Genomic DNA, 24,695 nt, shown 5'->3' with positions numbered 1-24,695 from the left:
ACAGACAATTATTGTTAATTTATATCATCATCGTTACTTACCACACCACAAACTGGATGACTCTTTTCGTTTATATCACGACCGTTGGCTGTTCGATATGTGTTGTGTATCGTAATTGATACTTGAAAAGTTGCACACCATCACAATAATATAACCGATTTGGTATTTTCAGCAGTTTTAAGTGTGTAACTGTTCGAAATATTTGTTCCGAAAACTACGCTCCGTTGCCGTCGGTGGTTTCGCAATAATCACTACAGTCACCCATGAATACATATTTTCAATATATTACACTTTTAGGAATTCTAAGTGTGTACATACCTACAAACAAGAGATCTTGAATTCACCAGCTTCAAGTTCAAAGTTTGTAGTACATACGCGAATGTAAGAAACAACATAACAGTCTTATTTTGCTTTCAAATCTGTTTGATATATTCATATTAAATTTAATTATACAACGAACAAATAAAGTATACAACACATTAGCAATATTTTTTTGTTTACACGATAAAAAAGAAAACTAAACATTATTAAATTACAATAATATTTAGTAGGTATATATATTTCGAAGACAGTAAAATTTTTTTATTTTTTAAAAGTAAAGCGCCTAAGGCAAACAACGTTATTGGTCTAAAAAAAAAAACAAAACAATCTATAGTAAAATATAATATTAATTATTAAATTAACCATTTACATCGTGGGTGTATATAGGATCATCAATAAACTAATAATACTTATTTTAATGTCTTTTTTAATAAACATTCGTTATACTCCTGATCCCCGTCAGCATACAAACATTGTCTTAATAGATTATCGTAAGCTAATATAAATGCAACACTTCCATAAATAAAATATTGTTAAATAACAAGTAAGCGTATAGAATTGATAAATAAAAAAATTTGAAGAATTCATTATTTATTATTAAAGATACATAGGAATAACATAATATCGTTAAATAGGAATGATAAGTTTTCTTGAATAATAACGATATGATAAAGTAAATATATTAATACTGCAATTATTGTAAGTTAAAAATAAAATTAAAAATCGTAATAAAAACAATAAAAATAGCGAGTGATAAGTATGATATTAAAACGAAGGTAGGTACATCACACGAAAAATCAAGACTTCAGAACCTACCTCCTACGTAACCTATCAGCTAGTCTACCTACACAATATTATATAATATCCATGAAGACAGATTTTGTGTAAAAAGCGCAAACAATCACTGAGTGAACAGCGACGGCGTCGATAAAATTTCACAAAAACAGTTTTCGTGAGTACAGGCACGTCTTTCTATCAACCCCCCTCCCCCCAGTAAAAATAAACGAGATATTTGATACACTAGTAAAGTATATCGACAGTAATAACTTCCCCGAAATTAATAATAATAATAATAATATTATAAACAAACTAAAATTAAAAAAAAATAACAATACACGTGATGATGTAAATAACACTTTTGACGGAAAACTTTTCCAAACCTCTCTGGTTGCGTGTACATATTACATTATTATTCTTTTTACTGAGATTCGTCGACGGGCTTCTTGGAAGACACACGTCTGATAAGCTTTCTGAATGAAGAGGTCCACTTGGCGGAGCGGTTGAATGACGTGGATGACGAAGGGCGATGACTGCTACAAGCCGGAGTCATCTTGTTCGGGTCGGTCGGCGTGGCGGACGATGACGAGATTCCAGAATCGGAAGAGAACTGACGGCGGCTTCCGCTTCCGGTGCATTTGGCTGGTCGGCCTCCGATGTCACCGCAGACGTCTTCATCATCGCTGGCCGAAGAGAACGCGTCGTCGATGTACGATACGAACCGGGATAGCGATCCACTGGCAACCGATCGTTCGGGGGTCGACGGCGGCGTGTGCGGGAACGAGCACGCAGACAAGCGTTCGGCGAGCTTTGCGCACTCCAGTTCGATGTCAGACGCGGACATCCGATCGGAGGAACGACGAAGCTCGTCGAGCGGGAAACAACCTCCGATGAATCTCGAAGTCTTCTCTCTGCAGGGTTTAACAGACAATAAAAAAATATTAACATTATAATATATAGATGCTCGCAGATGTTTTTCTGGCTTAGGTGATTAATTATAAATTATAATATAAAAAATCAGATCACAGCGATCTATGGACAAAAAAAAGAAAGAAAATGTTTTGATATGAACGCGTAGATTAATTAATTATTGAATATTTAAAAGTAAAAATATAGATTTAATAAAATCATCAGTTTTTATTATGTAATCGACGATATTTGTATCGAACATTAAATAAACAATCGTGTACTTCGTATAGGTATAAGTACCTAATAAGTTAATAAGATTGAAAAATAACGAATTTACGTGTCGAAATTCAATTATCTAATTTATCTTGACGTTTGTATGACTTACCCGTGTCTACTCGACGAGTACTCTCCAAAGGTGGCTCTAGTATAAGAGCAAACGGAACACTTCTTACGTCTGCACGTAGCCAAGTGTTTCATACCTTTTTGCAGCTGACTGTTCAGAGTGGCTGATTGTTTTGCCATCAACTTTAGTTCGTTTACTTCGCGTTCCAGACCAGATACGCGTTTGGCCTTTTGGCTGGCCTGTCTGCTGTTGGTGTGGTACAAGTCGGCTTTCCGTCCGAGATCCTCCAATACTTCTTTAAGCCTCGAGTTCTAATATAAAAAATCAAAAAAATACAATAAACAAATGTCAAACTTTTCTGCAAATAATATAGTTGTTATACCTCTTTTTCAAGGGTGTCTTTTTCGGCTGCGATCTCTGAAAACTGTCTATACGCGTCCAAACGCGCTTTTTCCAAATTGCGCCTAGTGATTTCCGATGATTCTGCCTGGAGCCGCAGCTGTCTGTACGCTTCGTTTTTCTCGCGCTCCAGACGATCCTTCCACTTGACCATTTTGTCTTTTTCATTGCGTACTTTCTCGCAATCCTCTTCTAGTCGAATCACTTTTTCCAGCTGCAAAAATAGTTCTTCTTCTTTTTCGTGCAGTTCCAAGTCCCGGGTCACCAGCTGTTTCTCTAGCTCGTGGTGCGTGTCGATCAAACTGTCACGTTCTGCCTGCAAGACAAAGCGAAAAAACATCGCATAAGTTATATATAATATATATACACACATACACATATAGAATATTATTAAAATACTCTCAATATCCATTTTTACCCTCCCCCCAGTGTGTGCTTATAGTTCATCAGAACTATACATACAATAAATCAGGTCAACAACGAGCACGGAGTCCAGCGGCGCAACGCTACCCACCACTTTCCACGCACCGCATAACAATATAAATAACGATATCGGGTTTATAATCATATTATATACGTCACGTATTCGTGTCTTTAGTGTACAAAACCAGCGTCGTAGACCTATTCTATCGATTTAACTACGAGACGATTTCGATTGGTTTCGTTCTTTTATAATAAAAATTATTATAAACGTATTGTTGTAGTAGACCGTATAGTTATCATCATTTCGTTTTAAATCGTATATACAGAGTGTAACTGAAAGAGAACTGACAGAACTTACTAGGTACCTACGTAAAAAGTGTTATTCTTATTGATTTTTTGAATAAATATATATATATATAAATTCAATTTAGGTATTATACTATGATATACTTTTAAGTTATTTATTTAAAAAATGTAAAAGTATTTATTGGAATAAAAGTTATTACATTCGTCAGCTAATCCTGTTACACTCTGTATATATACAGAGAAATTATATATCAGACGATTTCCGAATTGCAACACAATTGCTCTCACCATCCGATGACAGTGTACCGTTATAGCGGCTACCAATATCGTCATCGTGTCAGGTCGAATCTCTATATATGTCGAGATTTTTCATGCTATACTATTGTACACAGTAAACCGAATACAACTTTCGACCTCGCCAGTGCAACAATTTTTTATTATTCTTTTTAAAGCAATTTTCGAAATTCTGTTATCTGCCAAACGATACTTAAATCGTTTGAACGTCATACCCTCGAGATCTTAATGCGGTAATATATGTACCTATGTTTACTTCAATGACCACAAACGGTTTATTCATACACTGCGCATAACCGTTTTACGCATACATAATATACTATTATACCATCACGCTGAAGGCTATATTAACATAGTTTATGAGACTAACCTACTTATATTACTTATATGTAACATTTTTGCGATGGTGATATAACTTAAGTAATAAGTAGGTAGGTAAATGAATCAAAATCATAACATTTAAATTACCTATATATGTAATACAATGTTTATATGTAATAAAATATGTATGAACGCGTATATTAAGTGCCTACATAGGAAAATCATTATTGCGTTATAAGGATAAGTTCTCAAACTCGTTTGATTAGCTTTATAATTTTCGAATTAAAAATACCGTGATACATCATTGATGATATACCTTTCTCCTGCGCGTACAGCAATATAGGAAAAGAAATGCAATTTTGAATCTCAATTCGAAAAGTGTATACAGGTATACTATAGTACATAGAAAAGAAGACAACGCACGAAGTACAAACATGTCTTACAAATATAACCGTTTTCAGGAAGTCAGTATTACATGACTATATTATATTGTATATCATTATATTATGTTGATATAAAGAAGAATAACGCGGTCTATAATTATTATTGTAAAAAGCTTTCATTGCTGAAAATATAGAACATAATATAGAAGTTTATAATGTATAAATCTGCAGTGTGACTGTCAGTGTTTAAAAAGAACGCACGCATACGAACATGTTTTCTATAGAATATAATTGCATTTTTTTTTTTTAACTTCGAGCGCCAACGACTTATTAGCTTTTACTGCAATTAAACGACAGCAAAGACCTAAATGGAAATAAAAAAAAAATCAATGAAATACGGGTTCGTATTTACCGCAAGCAAATCCGCGACACCGCTAACTCGAGTCAATATATTATAATATTATACACGCTTCGTTGAACACCACGACCTGTCATTCAATATACTAAATATTTTATCCTCTTTGCGAATATCATACGTAGCTGACAAGTGTTATAAGTTTATAACCCACCTAACGCCTACGTATACCGTCGTAGGTTGCACGATAAAGTATACTACATATGAAATACGAGACGAATACGAAAAAAGAGATGGAGACTTTTTTCATCTCGTTACTCACAATTAATAAAATTGCCCGTTGAGAATAGACTAAACGGAGATAAACAAGCTACTTATATAATTTACTGCATGTGTATCCCTGGTGTCACTATATTGTACTTTGCACTAATGAGTATAAAAACTGTAATAAACGATTGAATCGACAGTATAAACTATACTCTATATACGAGTATTCAGTATATATATGAATTAAAGTTTTATCGGTACATCGAAATAAAAGCAAATTGGAAATTTCGTTTGCGATAAAATTGATACATTATAATAGGTATTTACGTATATGTTTTAACTTATAACAATGGAATCCTCTATATATTATGCAGTGTGTTCAGACGTCTAATCGGAACGGAAATGTATGTTGAACACGAACTGCTGCGAAATACGTATTTTTAGAGTATATTTTGTAGCAAGTAGCCCTTTCATATTACTAAGAATTCAGTACCTGATATAGGACCCTTATGTGGAGTAACCTGCAACTGGTTTTATTGGGAATATTCAATTTTGAAAAAAACAGGCAAGTAGGTCAATGTAGATGATGATTGATGACTTTGTGGTTTTGGCGTGTTAATAAAAATTAATGACAGTTTTTCATTTCCTGCGCGTGCAACCATATGCAAGACTACGAAATTAAAAAGTAAATAAAAAGCAAATACAAGATGTTTATGTAATATTTTTTTTTTAAACCTGAATTAATACGTAAATCAAAATCGTGCGTGACGTACACACTGCTGAATTGATCATTTTATTGATTACTAGAACAACTCTAAACGCGTTTAACCTAACACAAATAATTATACTTGTGACTTATAAATTCAAACTGCACTCCCACAAAATGTCTATTTACACACGTGTGGCATTAAAGAGAGCGCCTGCCTGCCAAACGTTTCTTGTGTTCCATATTAAATTAAATTTTGACTTAGCCAAATCGCGCATTGCCAAGACTAGTTTAGAACCGTTACGAATCGTGGCCGTCGTCGCGTGAACTTTAGTACATTAAAATTTATAACACAAAAAAAATAAATAACATACAATTATCGAATTTGTTCTATAACGCATTTCAATAATGTTTATAAAACTTAAACCTAATTTTATCGATTTAGAATACACATTTTAATCATTAAGTTTTTGGGTTTTTCGCACACACGTCATGACGATTAGAGCTGCAGATTGTTATATAGGTTTTATTTCAATAGTCTTTACGATATTATGATACAGACTTAGGTGATTGGTTGGATGGCTACGAAACGTGAGCGAGTTTTTCTTTGACTTCTAAACACACACACGATGTGACGTCGTAACCGGAGAAGTCGCCGTATTGGGTATCGGTACCGTGTAATCAGATATTATAGTTATCGTGGCGTACGGTCGTATCGATAGAATTTTTTTTTTGTTCTCTCATATCTCTACGATAATATGTATCACAACATCATAATAGTTATAAGGTTAGACACGCTAGTGTTTCATAAATTAATTTTCATATTTTAAAACGTGTTAATACTTGTCTTAATGTAGGTACATAATATTATAAATTATAGTAAATACTTTTTATTTTTAATAATAAATGCGCAAATTATACGAAAGGGAAATTACTTGCACGTGTGCGTACTTATACGATCTCGGAAAAGAAAACGAGAATTTCCCACACACTTCGCAAAGGCGGTCGTAGACTGTGGCTGTGGTGTCCGTAGGCGCGCGAGTTTCCGGGTCATGTACACGTCTAGACGACGCTAGCACAAAGTGTATCGAACTCTGGGCGGCCCAGTTCCCTGGATTTTAGTCGTTCATTGTTTCATCTCGACAATAAAAGCGGTTGTTTTCATATGATATTATTATTATTATCATACTTATACATATACCTGAATAGGTATACATTAGAAAAGCGTAATATTATTTATGAAATGGAATTTAACCTACCTACCTATAAATATAACAATATATTATATATTATAACTAACGTGACCATACGTTTCGATTTGGACGGCACAGTTACGCTGTCCCCAACGCAAAAACACCCCGCTTTGAAAAATAGCAATTTGCATTGCATTCTATCAAACAAGAGTAGGTACGTATTTAATTATCGCAATAAACATCGGTATATGTATAATGTGTGATTAAACATTTATACCGCATACGTTTCTTCGTGGATAAAAATAATACAATAATAATAAAAAAACGTAGCAATTTAACACGAAAAATTTAAAAAAAATTAGAAATAAGTCGGGATAAAGATTACTATGCGTTTCATAGGAGTATGATATGTATAATAATTAAGTACTCTTCATATTATATTTTATTTAGAATTTTTCTTTAAGATAATTATTTTTAACTGATAGTGTTATTATAATTATTACTTTAATAAGTACATTTGATTATGAACTGTGCAAGGCGAAGAATATAATATCATGAGCAAGTAATATACAAATGTAATATAATATAAATAAACAAAGAAACGAAATGCAATTATTTTTGATTCATGTACTCGAAAGCCATCTGAGGGCCAGTTGCATAGATGTATATTATGTGTATTGTTTTATACAAAAGCGTAACGTCGTAGGTATATTGTCAAATAGGATGTGAAAATCGCTAGGCACTCACGCATGACGCGAAGATATCATTATTATAAACGCATAAAGACGGGCCAGGTGAGACATACAATAAAACCAAAAAGTTTTGTTTTTTACTGAATATTCTCTACATAATATGTGTGTATAGGACCTACCTACTTTCTGTTTTATGTGCACCTTGTCCATATACTTTTAACGTTACATCAATGCGTGCAATATATATGATATATCATGATGTCAGCGCTAACGACGATTAGACAGTTTTATTATATCGTTTCTTCTTCTTTTTTTTCAAATATATATATTATGTATATATTTTTTTGTTATTATGACTTTCTAATACACATACACAATGCACGCAACACGCAGGTCGCCGCGGCGGCAGCGCTATGCGTGTCCTTTTCGCGAAAGGACGCGAATTGCAAAATCGCATTATTATTATTATTATTATTATTACCTATAATAAAATATAATATAATATATATAGATAAGTGTATAATACAGACAATACCCGTGTTTGTGTATACGAATTTGCGGTAACATCGGCGTACCGGGTACAACGGATTCAAATTATATATTATTCTGTGACCTTGGTAAACACGTTATTGCAATTATGTCCGGTATAGATAGGTATTATGTATAATATATAAATATATACATTTCCACTACGTCACACTGGTAGCTAGGTGAAAAATATTAAAACGTGTTTAATGTACAATGTCAAAAACATTATAATGTTTTACATATCATTTTTTCATGCAGCGCACTGTAAATTATTTTTCATGGTGGGTATATAATATTTGTTTTTAATAGGTGACTTAACTTAAAATTAATTTACGACGTAAACAGACAGAAAATTAATGTTTTAACGCTTATACCAAAACTCAAAATAAGAATAGAATATTGTACTAATGTCAAAATAAATAGAAGGGCTATTTATTATAAACATCATATTCGCCCAGAAGGTAAACAGGGAACTTACACTCGTTATAAAATATAGGTAACTACATATTAATTTAAATTTTCTATAGCTGCTTTGTTTATACACATAATTGCACGCAACATAAACTAGGTAAGACAAAAACAAATTTAATTAATGTAGTTTGTTTTAGTTATTTTAACTCTCGATGAGCCCTTACTATTTCATACAAAACAGTCGTCAAAATATAATTTATACAATGGTAATATTATAAATTATAATGCATCATGATTCACGATATAATGAAAATATGATTCTCAATTCTTATGTATTTCCAGAATTTTTTTTTCGTTTACCAATTTTTATTTATTCCTCTGATAATCTAGTACTTTCTAGCATAAGAAAATAGTGGCAAAATTGAAAACTGCCTATGAGATTAGTCCTGTCATCGGTATAAATGTATAAAGATATAACATGTTTTGCACAATATACAATATATTGTTGTATAACAAACAATAACTGCGTGTTATATGCTAATATATATATAAATATAATAAATATTACGGAGTCTTGGCTGACCGCGCTCTTCAACCACGTTTACCAGCATACATTTCCATAAACGTGCATAAGATAGAGGTAGAACGTTTTATACAAAACAAACAACTATATTATATTAATGAGATTTTAAGATACCTAATATTATGCATTGTTTTTATTTTGACCTTAAAAGGCAGAAATTTAAAAAAAAAATTAGATGACAATTTGGGCACATTTTGTTAGCATTGGTAAAAATGAAATTAACGGATTTACACTTCATAAAAATTCTTTCAGAATCGTGACAAAAAAATACAATTGACGCTAATAATACAATAACTTTTGCAGTAACGTAATAAAGCTTATAACTTATAAGTTACTAACACATAGATACAAGTGTTCGAATGACGTAATTGATGTATAATGTAGACAATATTTACGTAGCGTGCACAGTCGAAATACACTATTGTCAATTATTTTTGTATACATATTATTACGTATGAAATTTTTGTTAAAATGAGGAGAACGATTTAATAATGTCCTCGAGTATATTATTTAAAAATAGTTATAATAGAAATCAGTAAACACACTTCCAAGCTTAAAACCATACAATACTATCATTTAGAGTATTTAGACACTAGATACAATCACAACTCATAATTAATACTGCTACTGCCTACTAGAACTTATACGAGTATAAGTATATTATTTTATAATATAATACCACGATACCGTATTTAGTACTGAACTACAAACATTATATTTATCTTATGTTTAAATGCTTTCATTTTGTTTAAAGACCGAATCATCTTGTGCTTGTCTATTGTTCGTATAATATTGTAATATCGCATACTGATTATCATATGGGTGTTTGAAGAAACGGAAGTACCTACACGATTTCCCGTTACGGATGCACACCGAATATTTGAATAATTTAACTTAAGTGTATTCACGACATATACATTCTGAAACATCTCAATGGGATTTTTTATCTATACACGATTTATTATTCAACAAAAATATCAATATGTACGCCGTTACTCATTACTTATTATCGTTGACCACAGTTCGTCCACGTTTCACCGTGATACAAAATAAATGGATTAAATGTAAAATGTCTCCGATAGCAATGTTAATAATAATTATTTACCTATTATAATATTGGATTGAGAATGTATTGATTTTACAATTTTGGGCCCTAGATAATAATCTTACCTTTAAATTATATAATGGATCAATTCACTCTAATATCAAAACTAACAGCATACTTTTGAAACTGGTGAACGTAAATTTGCTGTATCATACGTGTGTAAGACGGAGACAACACATGCGGGTACGACGACCTCTTAAATAAATTATTAATAATTAATAATTTTCAATAAAATTATGAATAAACATTTACTTTTCGTGTTCTTTATATTTTTAACTACAAGAAAATGTTCGTGTATTTATTTCATAATATAAAATTATAGACATAATATATACTTAAATAGACGGGAATGTGAAAACTTAAAGATGAATATTTTTCAAAATATTATTAAAACCAAGATTCAATAAATCATAAATTAATAAATAACTAAAGTAAAATGCTTTGTTTTATAAAAATAATTTATTTATTAATTTATTTAATAACTTCAGAAAAGTAATCTTGAAATACCATTCGATACTCGATAGCACCAAAAAAGTTTCAACGTCTTTCATACAAATTGGTTTAAGGTCTCTAAATAATGTGACTACACAAGGATTATTAATTTGTTCAAATTATTCACGTTTTAAATATAAATTAAAAAATTGGTTTACAATTAAATAATTGTAATAACTAATAAATAATAATCATTTAAATAGATAGTAACAATTATTATAAATTTAATGTATATGACAACATACATTAATTTCTGTTTATACCCAATTATTCTAAATTAACGGTTCAATATCAATTTTACAACTCATAAAAAAATAATATCGCTAATATACAAACTTTACACAATATAAATGTAATGATTAAACGAATAATAATATCTGTACTTAATTCATCACAATATATGCCAAGATATACCCCTAGATTAGTCTTGCGGAGTACAGTTTAAGAACCGCCGTTCTATATCAAATCAAATGAATTGAACTTTTTCTTTTAATTTTTAATTGTCTATTTGTGAAATATGTTTATTGTATATTTCTTGAAATAGAACTTTTAATAAATAAATAAATAAACTATGGGCTTGTATTTAAATATCCGTGGTTGTAAGTTATAGATAGAATATCTAAGTCGCGGATAGAACAGGTAGAAAAAACTTATAATTAATATATTATACATAAGGGTTTAAATACAAGAGGTAATAACTAATAGTATTTTAAGTATTTTAAGTTTTAACACTATAATAATTTATTATAAATATAAACTAATGACATTTAGATAATATATGACCAGATTTTATATTATTATATATTTATAAATTATGATAGCCCAAATTCATTTTACAATATTTAGATAACTAGACATTGTTATAGTCGTTAGATGTATTCATAAATTATTTAATTCATTGATAGATTTCATTTAATTAATTAAAAATATAAACTATAAATTGCATTCAAATGCAATACCTATATTAAGCAATAAAAATAAATAAGAATTAATAAGTATTATGAAAATAAACGAATAAGTCTAGAGAACGTTTAAATAACATTTTAAAACTAAATACAAAATGTACGCTATAGTTATATGTTTATAAAAATATACTTCTTATAATTTAAACACGTTTAAACATAAAATCATTAATCGATAATACATTTTTTAAATAAAAACTTGGTAGACAGTATGTTATTAAAGATAGGTACTATAAATCAACAATAATATTTTTAACATTTTGTTGAAAATAAACGTAATAAGATTAAACATTTAAGAATCATAAATTTCTTTTGACATTTTATTTATATTAATTAAGTTATAAAAATTCGATCGACTGTCAAACACGAAATATTGTAGCACTATAATATAGTGACTATATCCAGAGCCACCCAAAATAAAAATCGATTTATTTGTTGAACATGTACAATAATTATATATATATGCATAAATTTCAACTATATACCTACTAAATTATGTTAAATACTAATGAATTAATTTTATTAATAATAGATTATATTTTGAAGCAATTATTTATTATAAACTTATATTATGTCACATAGTTGATTAATGGGTATATTTCTAAAAAATTTATATATTCGAATGGATAGCGTGGGTGGGTGAAGGAGCATTTATTACATAAATAACCCCACTGCTTATTTGAATATACAAGTGCATCGGCTAACGTGACAGATTGGAGAACTAGGGTGTTCTAAATAGCAATTCAATTCAATTATTTAGTTAGTCGTTAAATATAAATGGACATGAACAAATCCTGTTACATTATAGTAAGTTTCATAGAAGTTTTCGAGTGAAAATAATAATAATTAATAACTATTCTTATGTTATAGATTGAAGAAGATAATATCGAAATCGATAATACAAAGGCAAAAAATATGTATACGAAAATAGTGAATGCCATCTTAATTTAATAGTATTATATTTATCGTATTTATCGTTATCAATAAATAATAAGTACTATTTATTTATTTATTTATTTATTTGGAAGATCATAAATCGCAACGGATTCTGGTAAGTCACAACTGAAAATGTATTTCATACGTCTGTAAGACAAACTTCCAGGCCCGTAGCAGTTGCACAAACATTTAAGGGTGTTTTAATTATTGTCGTATATTATGTACTTTTCAATCCATATACATCTACTTTTGATTAAGTAACAAAAAGACCTCGAATTAACCGTTTTTAGTTTTGTTATCAACGGTAGATAGAAATGCGAAATATAGTACCTTAGTCCTCAACGATCATAAATTAATCGATTTCAGATTCGAATCAAACGTACAAGGTGACACCAAATATAAGCAACGACGTAATAATTTAAAACCCTTTATTTAAACTACTTAAACGTACACACATAGCAAAAACCTGTTTTCTTTTCTCCCTCTGTATTTATAGTAAAATAAATTGCCTCCCCGGTTGAACCTCTCCGTTTTTAAATTAGTAAAATACGAGAAAATCTAATATTAAATGTTTTTTTTTTTTTTTTTATAGGGATGGAAAGACGAAGGCCGCAACGAAACAAACGATACACATACCTATTGAGTCCACCGAAGGAGGACTCACGTATCTTGAGAAAATTATACAAACATTTATTTCACCAGACCCTAAAACCCTAGACAAAAAAAATAGCATAACAAATGCTACAATTCTATGATTAATCATAATAATAATAATTTTAAAACTAATTTTTTAATTAATTAATTAATTAACCTTTTGTTTAAATGTTAGAGTCGTATTCGTAGGCAATTTATAGACTCGCATTTTGGGTGTTGTAGCCTACTGTATTTTTATACTTTCCTTTTTTTATTTGTTGAGCATGTCCAATGTACATGTTTCATTTATTGTAATATAAGAAACTACGCACTAAAAACAGAACGGCCCACCCTAGCTAAAAGATAAATGATAGCTTTAGTCCGACTTCCCGCATGTGTATTGTGTATGTTTTTCCGTTCAATTCGGGTGGAGCACCATCTACTTCGTTTCAAATACACATCACAAACTTTAATATTATGGAAATATTTTTAAGAGGAATAAGAGCCATGGGACCCCTTTTATGTAAATGTAATTTGTATATGTATAACAGAAATAATTTTAATCTGGGAATTGAGAATATTTATTTATTTTCATTAAAAAATATTTGAAAATAAAAACTAATGAACGTTGACCAAATAATAACACATTATACATAAGACAAAAACATTAATAGGTAGTTAATACCCATTCAACACGTCTTAAAACGTATACCAGTCGATATAATCGTATAGTAAATATACGACATATTTAGAAACACATTATATCATTCATATTTTGTAGGCACAATATTCAAATTCGGTCATTTAACATCTATTTTAGTACATTCAAATTATTGTAACAATCTATTTTTATATTTGTGTAATCTACACTTGTGTAGATTATATCATTTATATCTATTTGAGCTATTAATTTTGTAAACCTAAAATAATCATTTTACACAATTTGAAAATAAATAAGCCATAAGGCACCTAATTAATAAGTATTTTAAAAGAATTATTTTAAATTTGTTAATTTAATTTAATAACGAGTTTAATAAGCATTGTATTTGTGTAATATTGGGAGTGGCGTCTAGGAAAATGTTTATTATTATTTATAATATATTTCTTCGTATACGTATGTCACTTTGTTTATCAGGTTGATAACAAAAATATCTTTTCATTTTATAGTAGGAAATAATTATTATAGAACAAATAATTAAGAATACTAATATAGACTTCGTAATGTATTCCTAGAACCCGTACCGCTGTAGTTTTGCAGACAAAACAAATAATTTTTATTTTAGCTTTTAAATTAATTTAATTTAATTCGGGAACGTCAGAAACCAAATGATTTCGTTCGTTACATTTATAACTGTATAAGAAAACGTAAATATGGAATTACACAAAATGACCAGACCCGAACTTCAAAAACCAAGCTCAATGAGAACGTAGGTTTTAATATATTTGACAAATATACTCAATATATAAAATTGAATTCACGTTACATTGTATTTTATAGATTATTCATAGCCACATTTAATACTTTCTTTGTGCTAAGTAACTTGGTACATAAAATACAAATAAGATCTCTAACCAACTTTTTACACTTGTATATATATGAGACGAATCCTAGCCAGTGTCACTACCGATCATTTCCCGATACGGTATCCATTTCATATACGCGAATCCAGAGACGTCAGTCTCTTTAGACGTTGAATGTGGGTCACGCGAGACGTCGATTTCTCGGCAAAACCATCGTGTCAGTACACGGCCTAAAGGCAGAGTATACACCACAACGGCCTCACCGCTGCATTACGCGTCGCTGGTTATAATATTATTTCTTTTCGCGCTCACTACAGTTAGTTCCCTTAGACCCGTAACGGATTCGACAATCGTTGTTTTTGCCTTGGAAACGTATGCATCAAGGTGATTCATGTGTTATATTAGTTATTTATTAAAAAATACTTATCTTTATTTTTTAACCAACGATATTGTATAATAGTATATTACAAATGTTACAAATTATTAGGGAGAATAGGTCAGCAAACACCATACCCATATAATCATAATACAGTCGAGTACGAAAATCGTATCGATAGGATTTCCTGATGGATAATGGTAGAGGTAGTAGGTGCCTACACGAACAACTCTCACTTCACGTTCGCAGTTATATAACAAGTGGACAACAATTACAATTACTACTTGCCTTCGCCGATTATTATATGAGCGTAATGATACATTTTTTTTTTTTAATAAACCACGAGGTTGTTAGTTATTATTAGTGTTTCTTGTATTTAGTTGCGAATTATTTAATTACAAACAGTTTAATTGTATCAAACACTATAAGACCTGCCTTCAATATCAGTCATATTTTATACGAAGAGGATATTAAATCAGTTTTCCTTCGCTTCGACGGTAATCAGTATTTGAGCGATCAAAATTTTTTGGTCCTAGTGTTAATATCTACAATTAGAAGAAACGCCTAGTATATTGAAAACCACTTAAAGATATCATAATATGATTATATTATAATGTTGTACTATGCTTTCTCCTGTTTTGCTTATGTGTGTAATTATAGCCGATGACCTAAATACAGTATTAGACATTAGTGTCATCGAAACCCAGTACCCACCACTCTGTAGTTAGTGTTTAGGCTTAGTTTAATCAAATATAAGAATCATCTTTGGCCTCCAAATGCGCGGTTTTATATTAATGTGGGTGTTGTCGCACAAAACGAACATTGCATGAATAGTGAAAGTGCTAATAGCTACGGAATATCGGATAAAACAATATATAATGTGTACGAGTATATCGACCTATACCTATACATCCGTTCCGTATGATTTTTAACTTTTAAACAATGGTTACATATGGGAAAAGAAAAACTCACCTTGATTTCATGATATTTTTCTTCCAAATAGTATGCCAAGCTTCGAGCTTCTTCATATTTCCGCGATATGTCCAGATATTTTTCGTAGTGACGTTTGAACAACACAAATCTGAAATAAAACATAAACACGAATTAAAAATATTTATTAGTTATTTATCATAAAAATGAACGTTTATTAAAAATAATATTTATAAATAATATATTACAGAGCACGAGGTACATTAAATAATTATTGTCTGTTTTAATTTTACGAGTTATTGATTAAATGTTAACGAAATGAATTTAACTTATAATTGTATACTAATTTTATTATGCTCAACCATTATACATCTATATAGTTTTGAAGATATTTGAATATTTGATTTTTCAAATCAAGATAGTTTATCATCAGGATTATCATTAGTTTACTTCAACTTTCAAGATATTATAGGTAAATATTCAATGCAAAATGAAATAATTAAATTTAAAGCAATAAAATATAAATTAAACTTTTTCAAGTTTAAATGTAACTTAATAATAATTTTGAAAAACAATTTTAAACCATAATACATGTTTTTATTACAATTTTTGTTTGATACACAGTAAATACACTCAGTATCCACTATCCAATTATTTAATCTCAGTATAATGTACTACTCATATGCATTTAAAATTGTTAGCTAGAAATTTTTATTAAAAATAAAATTTGAAACTACAATACTACTTTAAATTACGTTTCTTAGAAATAATTAGATAGAATTTCTTGAGAATTTAGCTACCGGAAATTTTATCGAATTAACCTTGTGATTTGATATCTCGTAAATATACAACATGAATGAACTCGACAGAGCAAAACCGCATGTCTTGTAACAATTTTCACCTTTCAGCATTACAGTTTGATAATTAGATATATTGTATAAATGTATAACGGTTTTTAATAAAAAAAATCATACATACATATTACATATAAGTAGATTAATCCATTCGCAAAGTACTAAGAACATTATTCATATTATACTATAATGTCTATTATGAATTGAGTACCTACCTACTATTATAGTTTTATACTTTTATTACGTATAAAAATTATAAAATAATTCATTCATTCGATATTTGTCTTATAAGTAATTAACATAAACAAAAATAAGACTAAATAATTAAGCTAAAAATACTAAATCATAATTTACATTTAGTACTTTTTTATTCTAAAATACAAAAATTAAAAGTTATAATCGTCATTGAATAAAGTCTTACATGAGAAATATATATGTATAGAAGAAGCTATTATTATTTCATAGAATAATAAAAGTTTTAATTTTCTGTTATACATAGTTATACATTTATAATCAAATAAAAGAAAAAAATTAGACAATTTAACCTGCATATATCTATATTTCTTTAATATTTTATAGCTTACAAGAATATACAGGTAGAATAAACTTAAATTAAAATTACTCATAAAGGTAATTAAAATAATGAAGAACCTTATTTTTTAAATTATGGATAACTACAGCGTATTATAATTATAGTCACAGATAATCAATATAAATATATAATATAGAAGGCACATTTAAGTTTCAAATTCATATTAAATATTGAATTTAAAATTGTATTTTCAGTATTTCTTGGTTTTTATCACTAATTTAGTAATTTAGTATGTGCATGGCTATTGTCATGGAATTCATAGTAATTTAACACAATAAAGTGGTAAATATTTATGACAATATATCAGCTCAGTCACACAATAGTCATTAATTTTATTATACCTCTTGTGTAATAATTTATTCAACCAAAAGATCCACACAGATAAAAATAATCTTATTTAAATATTTAATCATTTTAAAATTCAATTACCAAATAGCAATATAAGCAAATATATACTTAATATTTACTTTGGGAAATGGAAATAATACAGCAATTATTGTTATAACTGCATAATTATAAATACAGGTATACATCACATCATTACAGGTACATAATAATATTAAGTAGGAACCTATAATTTATTACAACAAATTTAAAAATGTATTTAATTGGATGAAAACCAATAGGTTGGTACCTATTATAACTAATATTTTAGATTCTGATCTGAACAAAGAATATATTGATTTTACAATGATGTACATTTCTATGTTTGTAAATTGTAGTAAATAAAATAAAAGATTGTTATTAATTTATCAAATTCAAATCTAAAGATAAATATTTTATTTACAGATTTTTGAACATTAAAAATTAGTTTAAGCATACCTTCTTTACCATGAAACTGGTAAAGTTAGTTAGACATTAAAACCCTGAGGTTATAAACATGTACGTCATTATGCTCAAGGATAATGCTCATGTAGTCAAATAATAATAATAAAGTATAATAAATCGTTTATTTATTTTGCACAATTGTTAAAAATATGCTATGAAAATATTGAAATACATATTACATCTTATTGGAATTAGGTGTAATGTATTAAAGTAAATGCCATAGGTATAAAATTAAAAAATACTATACCAAGATTTGATATAAACCATTAATATCTCAAATTTATTGTGTTTGGCAAAAGTCATAACGGTTATAAAAGAAAATACATAAAAAAATTTATTTATTGTAAATAAAAATGACAAAATAAGTTATATTAATATTTAACATAATATGTACATTTTCATTTATTACCTGTAAAAATCATTTTGAGATATGATGTCACCAATGCTATCTTCTGGATCAATGCGATCAATTACACTACATCTTTTATTAGCACCCTCTGATGAAAAATCTCCTGTTAACTTCAATAGTGGTGTTGGATTTGACTCTGGGACAATAGGGGATTCATAACAAGCCACAGATATTCTATGATCATTAACTTCATCATCATACACCACACATGCATCTTTTTGAATTTGAAATGCAGCATCACTAATACCATGCTGCATATCAGGTGGAGTATAAGGAGCACCTTGTAATATTAGATCATCACTACGGCTATGCTTAAGTTCACTATTCATACGAAAACTACTACGTGGACCAAGAACTGGTGAGAGCATTCCACATCGATACACCTCACGCCGAGGCGAGTTATCAGCCGAATGTACCATTATATCAGCCATGGTGTCTCGTTTGCAACTCATATGGAAGGACACTAAAACATAAAATAAAAGTAAAAATAAAGTTAAATAGTACACTAAAATAATCATAAGAGATCATAGTTTATTTTTACCTAATTTTTACTTAGGTATAGGCAAGGGTATAGGTAAATATTACAAGCAACAAGTTTACACATAATTCTAATTGAATAAGTTCAAACTAGAATAAATCGGAAAGTATCTCTGAAAATATATTTCTAAACTATCTAGTAAGGTACAACTAGTACAGGAAGGTATAAAGTATTATGGTAATTTTATTTTTCAATTGATCTCGCAATTAATTAAATCATAAAAATTATAAATTATAGCTATCAATTTTGTTTTAAAATTAGGTCATTCAGATTAATACATAAACCCACAGGGCTGTTATTTAATAACCAGTCAATACCTATTATAAAACAAGTGAAAGAATACCTTGAATAAGCAATTAATTTTACAATTTTGTTTAAATACCTACAATAATTTATCACCTATATTTGAGTTTTAGAATGTTAAGTTTAAGCTCAGGTATGAATCATGAAGCATCATCATTAATGATATAGATAATGTCTCAAGGTCTGAAATATATACCTACCCAGATAGAAATAGGTATTCAATATTTTCAATTTATTTGTTATTGAAAACATTAGCTACATTATTATCAATAAAATATAATAAAGCTAATTATTCAATTTCACAAACTTATAGTTATGACAGGTATGCTAAAATTGTTTGTTCAATGCTTACACATATATATAAAAAAAAACAAATACCTATCATGAAATAGTATCTTATTTAGTTTATTTCTCAATTTTTTTTTAGTGACCTTCTAATTATTTTAAGTATAAATAACTAATATCTTCTTTTTTTATTGTATTGTTACACATATATTTATTGTTTAAATTAATCAGGTGCAAAAACACTTAAATATTTAATAAGTATCTATTAAAATTAAATTCTTACATAGAAAATAATATATTTACTAGGACCTATTATGATAATTTCTATATTTATGCAGGCATAAAAACAGGGATAAAAACTTATACTAGTAATCATACAGATGTACTGAGTTGACTGTTTGATACTTATTAATATACCTATATATTATAGTCGATTAGAGTTCAGAAAAATACAATTTTGCCACAATACTCATAACTATCATTTACCTATTTAATAAAGTTCTACATATAGATATAGAGTATAAGATTAAACTAACTATTTAAATTTGATAATCATTAATCAGGGTGAAACTGGATAAATTATTTATCTGGTAAATGCTCAGGTAAATGTAGCTACCTCATAATAATTGATAGGTAATAATTATATTATTACAGTAGTTTACTTTTTTTAGAAAACGAGCCATCAATTATTTTTAAAAAATATTGTGGGTCACATTTATTTTGTAATAAAAAAATTTAAACTAAAAATAAATTAAAACACATAAATATACATGTTACACTTAAAATATGTTTGCAGGCCTTAAATAAAGTCAAGGCACGTGGTCAGCGGGAAAACAAAACCCTTGTATTAGATAATAAACAGTCAGATTTTACAGTACATGTGGTTTTCATTATATTGTGATCCAATATTATACATTAAGTATTGAAGTATAAAATAGTATTATATTTGTTATCTAAATTGGTCAAATATCAAACCAGAATTTTATTTTTGGGAAAAAATTGATGGAGGATACAAATAAACTGTCTTAAATATTTGTTGTGTATAACTAGTGCATTGGTAAAAACTTAGAATAATAGAGTTGATTAACCATCACTCTACGTTATGCATCATAGTCATAAAATGTACAAATGCAACTGGCAAAACGTGGTTGGAAAATTTGAAAAATTATGTGCATTCAAAAATTGTAATTATATGATCAATTGCCTGTAAATTATTAGATATATAAAAGTACTAGGATGGATCAAAACATGTTTTTAGATAGGGTTCTATAGTGTTTGTATCTCAACAGGATGTACTGTAGCTAATAGGCCGAGTAGTAATAAGCTTATTAGAGTTTATTATTGGCCATTAATCATAGGTATTTAATGATAAAATAAAAAATTGTAATTATAAATCTATATGATTATTGCAAAATTTCAGTTAACCATCTCAGTCCCAGTTCTCACGCTGACGGTTAATCAATTTTCTACTAGGTATATAATACTTTCAACAGTTTAATATACTAGGTACTTACTAAATTTTCAATTAAATATAATGATAAGATCTTAATAAATTATAATATTATGATTTGTATTTTATTTCCAGAATTAGGAACTTTAATCTTGAAAATGCTATTAAAACAAGAAAATGGGTCTATCAATTTTAATGTTACGTCACAGTTTTTGAAAAATACATTATACCACCTACTTGCTTGTAAAATATTCTAATACTTTTCAAGTTGGTAAATGTTTTTATATTTTGACATTGTTAAATGCCAATACCTAGGCTAGAGTGTCATATAAAGTTATTAATTACTTAGTTTACATTGTTTACAAAAAGTAAAAAATGATTTACCTACCTAAAGTTGAACTTTTTTATTCTTTTGTTTTTTTAAACCATTTGGTTTGAGAAAAGAATTTTAAGTATTACCCGAGGTATTACCTAATACTTATTTAATTATTGATTTTACCTAATGCAATGTTATTTTAATTTTAATTATGTGTAACAACTTGATTTTTTCTTCTTAAAATAGTGAATTGATTTTAGAATTTTATTAAGGATTTTCCACTGATATTTATTTCTATTTTTCTGATAATAAAACTGGTCAAAAAGTGTATGATATTGAAAATACATTAATCAGAAATTTCATCTAGATTGTACATTAACCATTATGATGCTGTTTGTTTACTTAGTTTTTTTCTGAAATTAACCAGGGATTTATTGGATTAAATTAATACAATAAATAAAAAATATACAAAACAATTACTTAAGTACCTATCTATCTAATTGTGCAAACTTTAAGTAAACTGATAATCAGTAAGATGTATAAAATATAAATTTAATTTTAATAGTTTGTGCAAACTATTTAATAATGGTTTACATCCGGGGAAAAAAAATGAAAAAGTACTAAAATTGTGTAAATGATTTTTCTTTAGTTTGGATTAATAATATATACCTAACTTTTTATATAACTAATAGGTAATCTTTATCATTAAATAATTATCACATACCAATAACTTACTAATTATAAATACTATTACATTTTATGGATCTGAACAACAAAATTTCACTAGAAAAAAGATAATGCTTTTATTAAATTAGGTACCTACCTAGTTTAATATTTAAAATTTATGAAAATGAATAAATAGTTGTAATAATAAGTAAATAAAGTACCTATCATATTTTATAGAAAAAATAGAATATTTTCTGACTGGCCAATCCAATTTATAATTTTTGTTTAAAACATTTATAGCTACTTAGGTTAGCAATGTTCCCACTAAAAAAATTAATTAACATAGGCATTCTATATACCTACTAATTATTATTTAATGGGGAAAATTAATCATTACAACTATATTCTAAAATCATTAATTTTGAATTATGTTTTAATTTAATTTTGATTTAAGAATGCAAATGGTCAATTTTATTTCTGTAGTAGATAAGATAGGTTACCGAGGTGACTCGCTGAGTAACAAACTAATTATTATATTTAATTTTAGAGTGACATAGTACCTATTTTTTGTTTGCTTTGTTTATGTGCTAAGTGAAATATATAATGGACGAACGCAGTGTTAAAGAGTAGTGAAAATTTGGATGAAAAATTGTTGAGAACGCGTTTGGCAAAACAACAGCTTTACATCTAGCCATCTAGGTAACTGTTATTGGCATCAGAGCGCAAACATTTTCTGATTACGAATTATATATTCCTTACTATTTTACCCTACGGTAGACTGGGTTTGAACAGCGAGATTGAAAACTATACAGGTAGGTACTTGGTCTTGGTCTCTCCAACATTTTATTAATTTCGATGAATAAAAAAAAACCCATAACATTATCTTTTTTAATCGTATATTGTGGTTGAACGATTTGGCAAATCCGCACCACTGATCAGAGGACGTGCGTAATGACCGATATCTGAATCGATTAGGGTGCGGGACAACAAACGAACAAGACATAATAATTGTATAGGTATTAATAGGTAATACATAAAGCATCTCATATTCTCATCCATGCTTAGATAATCAAATAAAAACTCACCATCAAACGTGCGAAAACTCTTGTTTCTAGGCAATCGATCGCTGCGGTCACCACGATGCGCGCACAACTATTCGACGATGTCACGGATTCGCACGGCGGACGTGTAAAATTATTATCATTTATCACTGGTCCCGTACATATCGGATGGCGTAGACGACCTGACGACGACGACGCGACTAGCAGAATCGAATCGCAACTGCACAGTGCACGGACACGACGGCGCGCACGGGCGCTCGACACGGGTCCAAACAATTGCGGCTGTGGCGATTGTTTTTACGTAAACGTGCGAAATGATCGATTTTTTTTACGATAATCGCGAGCCAAAAAAAAATCCTGATACGACATTACGACGTCGCCTTTTACAAAACTCCTAAACGCACACATTGACTCGTTTGTCTATTCATATTTTTTTAACGGTTTCGCCTTTTCGGATTGTACTTTCTGAAGTCCCGTTTGTTTTTTTTCTGAGCCTCGTGAACTGAAAAGTGCAACTATCGGCGACGATAGCGCTGCGCCGAGTAGTTGATGGCACGGCTACCATGGCTATCAATATAACCGAGGCCGTGGTTGACGGGAATGTCTGATAACGAAACGCATCATGATAGCGCGGATCGTCGTACTGTTCGTAGTTCGTATAATCGTACTATTGCGTTCGTGTGCGTAAGTTGTGTTGCCTCGCGACCATTTGTCCGGCGACGACAATACGCCGAAAAAGCTTCGTGGCAAACGAAACGGTGCGGACGGACGTGAAATCCCGTCGACCTCTTTCGTATGAATCATGAACACTAGAGAGTGTTCATGGTATTAACGTCTGTATTATTTCGACATATATACCTCGTGGTTTTTGATGATGGCAAAGAGAATATTCTTGGTAAATTATATAGATAAAAAGTAAGAATTTTCCAATACTTTAAAAGAAAATAGGGAATACAAAGAAAGGCCAGAAAGGGGAGGGAAAATGGGAATTTTTAATAATTCCATATTTAATAAGCATTTATTTATTTTTTTTGTATCATAAACAAATTAAATATGTAAAAAATATGTATTAAGTATTTTAAGAATGAGACTTTTCAGGTTTCGGTCTGAAGACGGTTCCAATTTTTTTCGGGTTTCGGATTTCAAGTCTGAAAACGGTTTTGATTTTTTTCGGGTGTCGGGTTTTGGGTTTGAAAACGGTTTCAATTTTTTTCTGGTTACCAGGTT

General features: G+C 29.1%; 1 protein-coding gene across 1 annotated transcript; it reads right to left on the bottom strand.

Annotated features, from left to right (window-relative positions):
- Nucleotides 1–728: 728 nt before the first annotated feature.
- LOC114126901 (uncharacterized) lies at nt 729–23,903 on the bottom strand. Its single transcript, XM_027990945.2, has 6 exons — nt 23,493–23,903; nt 18,850–19,312; nt 16,209–16,317; nt 2,733–3,065; nt 2,393–2,661; nt 729–2,009 (listed from the first exon to the last, which is right to left on the bottom strand). Exons 2-6 carry the CDS (start codon nt 19,299–19,301, stop codon nt 1,520–1,522), a joined length of 1,653 nt encoding a protein of 550 aa, XP_027846746.2. The 5' UTR covers nt 19,302–19,312; nt 23,493–23,903; the 3' UTR covers nt 729–1,519.
- Between the last annotated feature and the right edge of the window lie 792 nt (nt 23,904–24,695).

Source organism: Aphis gossypii, chromosome 1, assembly GCF_020184175.1.
Source record: "Aphis gossypii isolate Hap1 chromosome 1, ASM2018417v2, whole genome shotgun sequence".
Taxonomy (NCBI): Eukaryota; Metazoa; Arthropoda; class Insecta; order Hemiptera; family Aphididae; genus Aphis; species Aphis gossypii.
This window is presented reverse-complemented; position numbering and strand designations above follow the sequence as displayed.

Excerpts from the sequence above, each read along its gene's own strand:
- LOC114126901 (XM_027990945.2), bottom strand. The coding sequence starts at position 19,301 with ATGAGTTGCAAACGAGACACCATGGCTGATATAATGGTACATTCGGCT. Across the intron at positions 2,662-2,732 it reads AAGACACCCTTGAAAAAGAG|AACTCGAGGCTTAAAGAAGT; the intron begins GTATAACAACTA and ends TTTTTATATTAG. Across the intron at positions 2,010-2,392 it reads TACTCGTCGAGTAGACACGG|AGAGAAGACTTCGAGATTCA; the intron begins GTAAGTCATACA and ends TAAACCCTGCAG.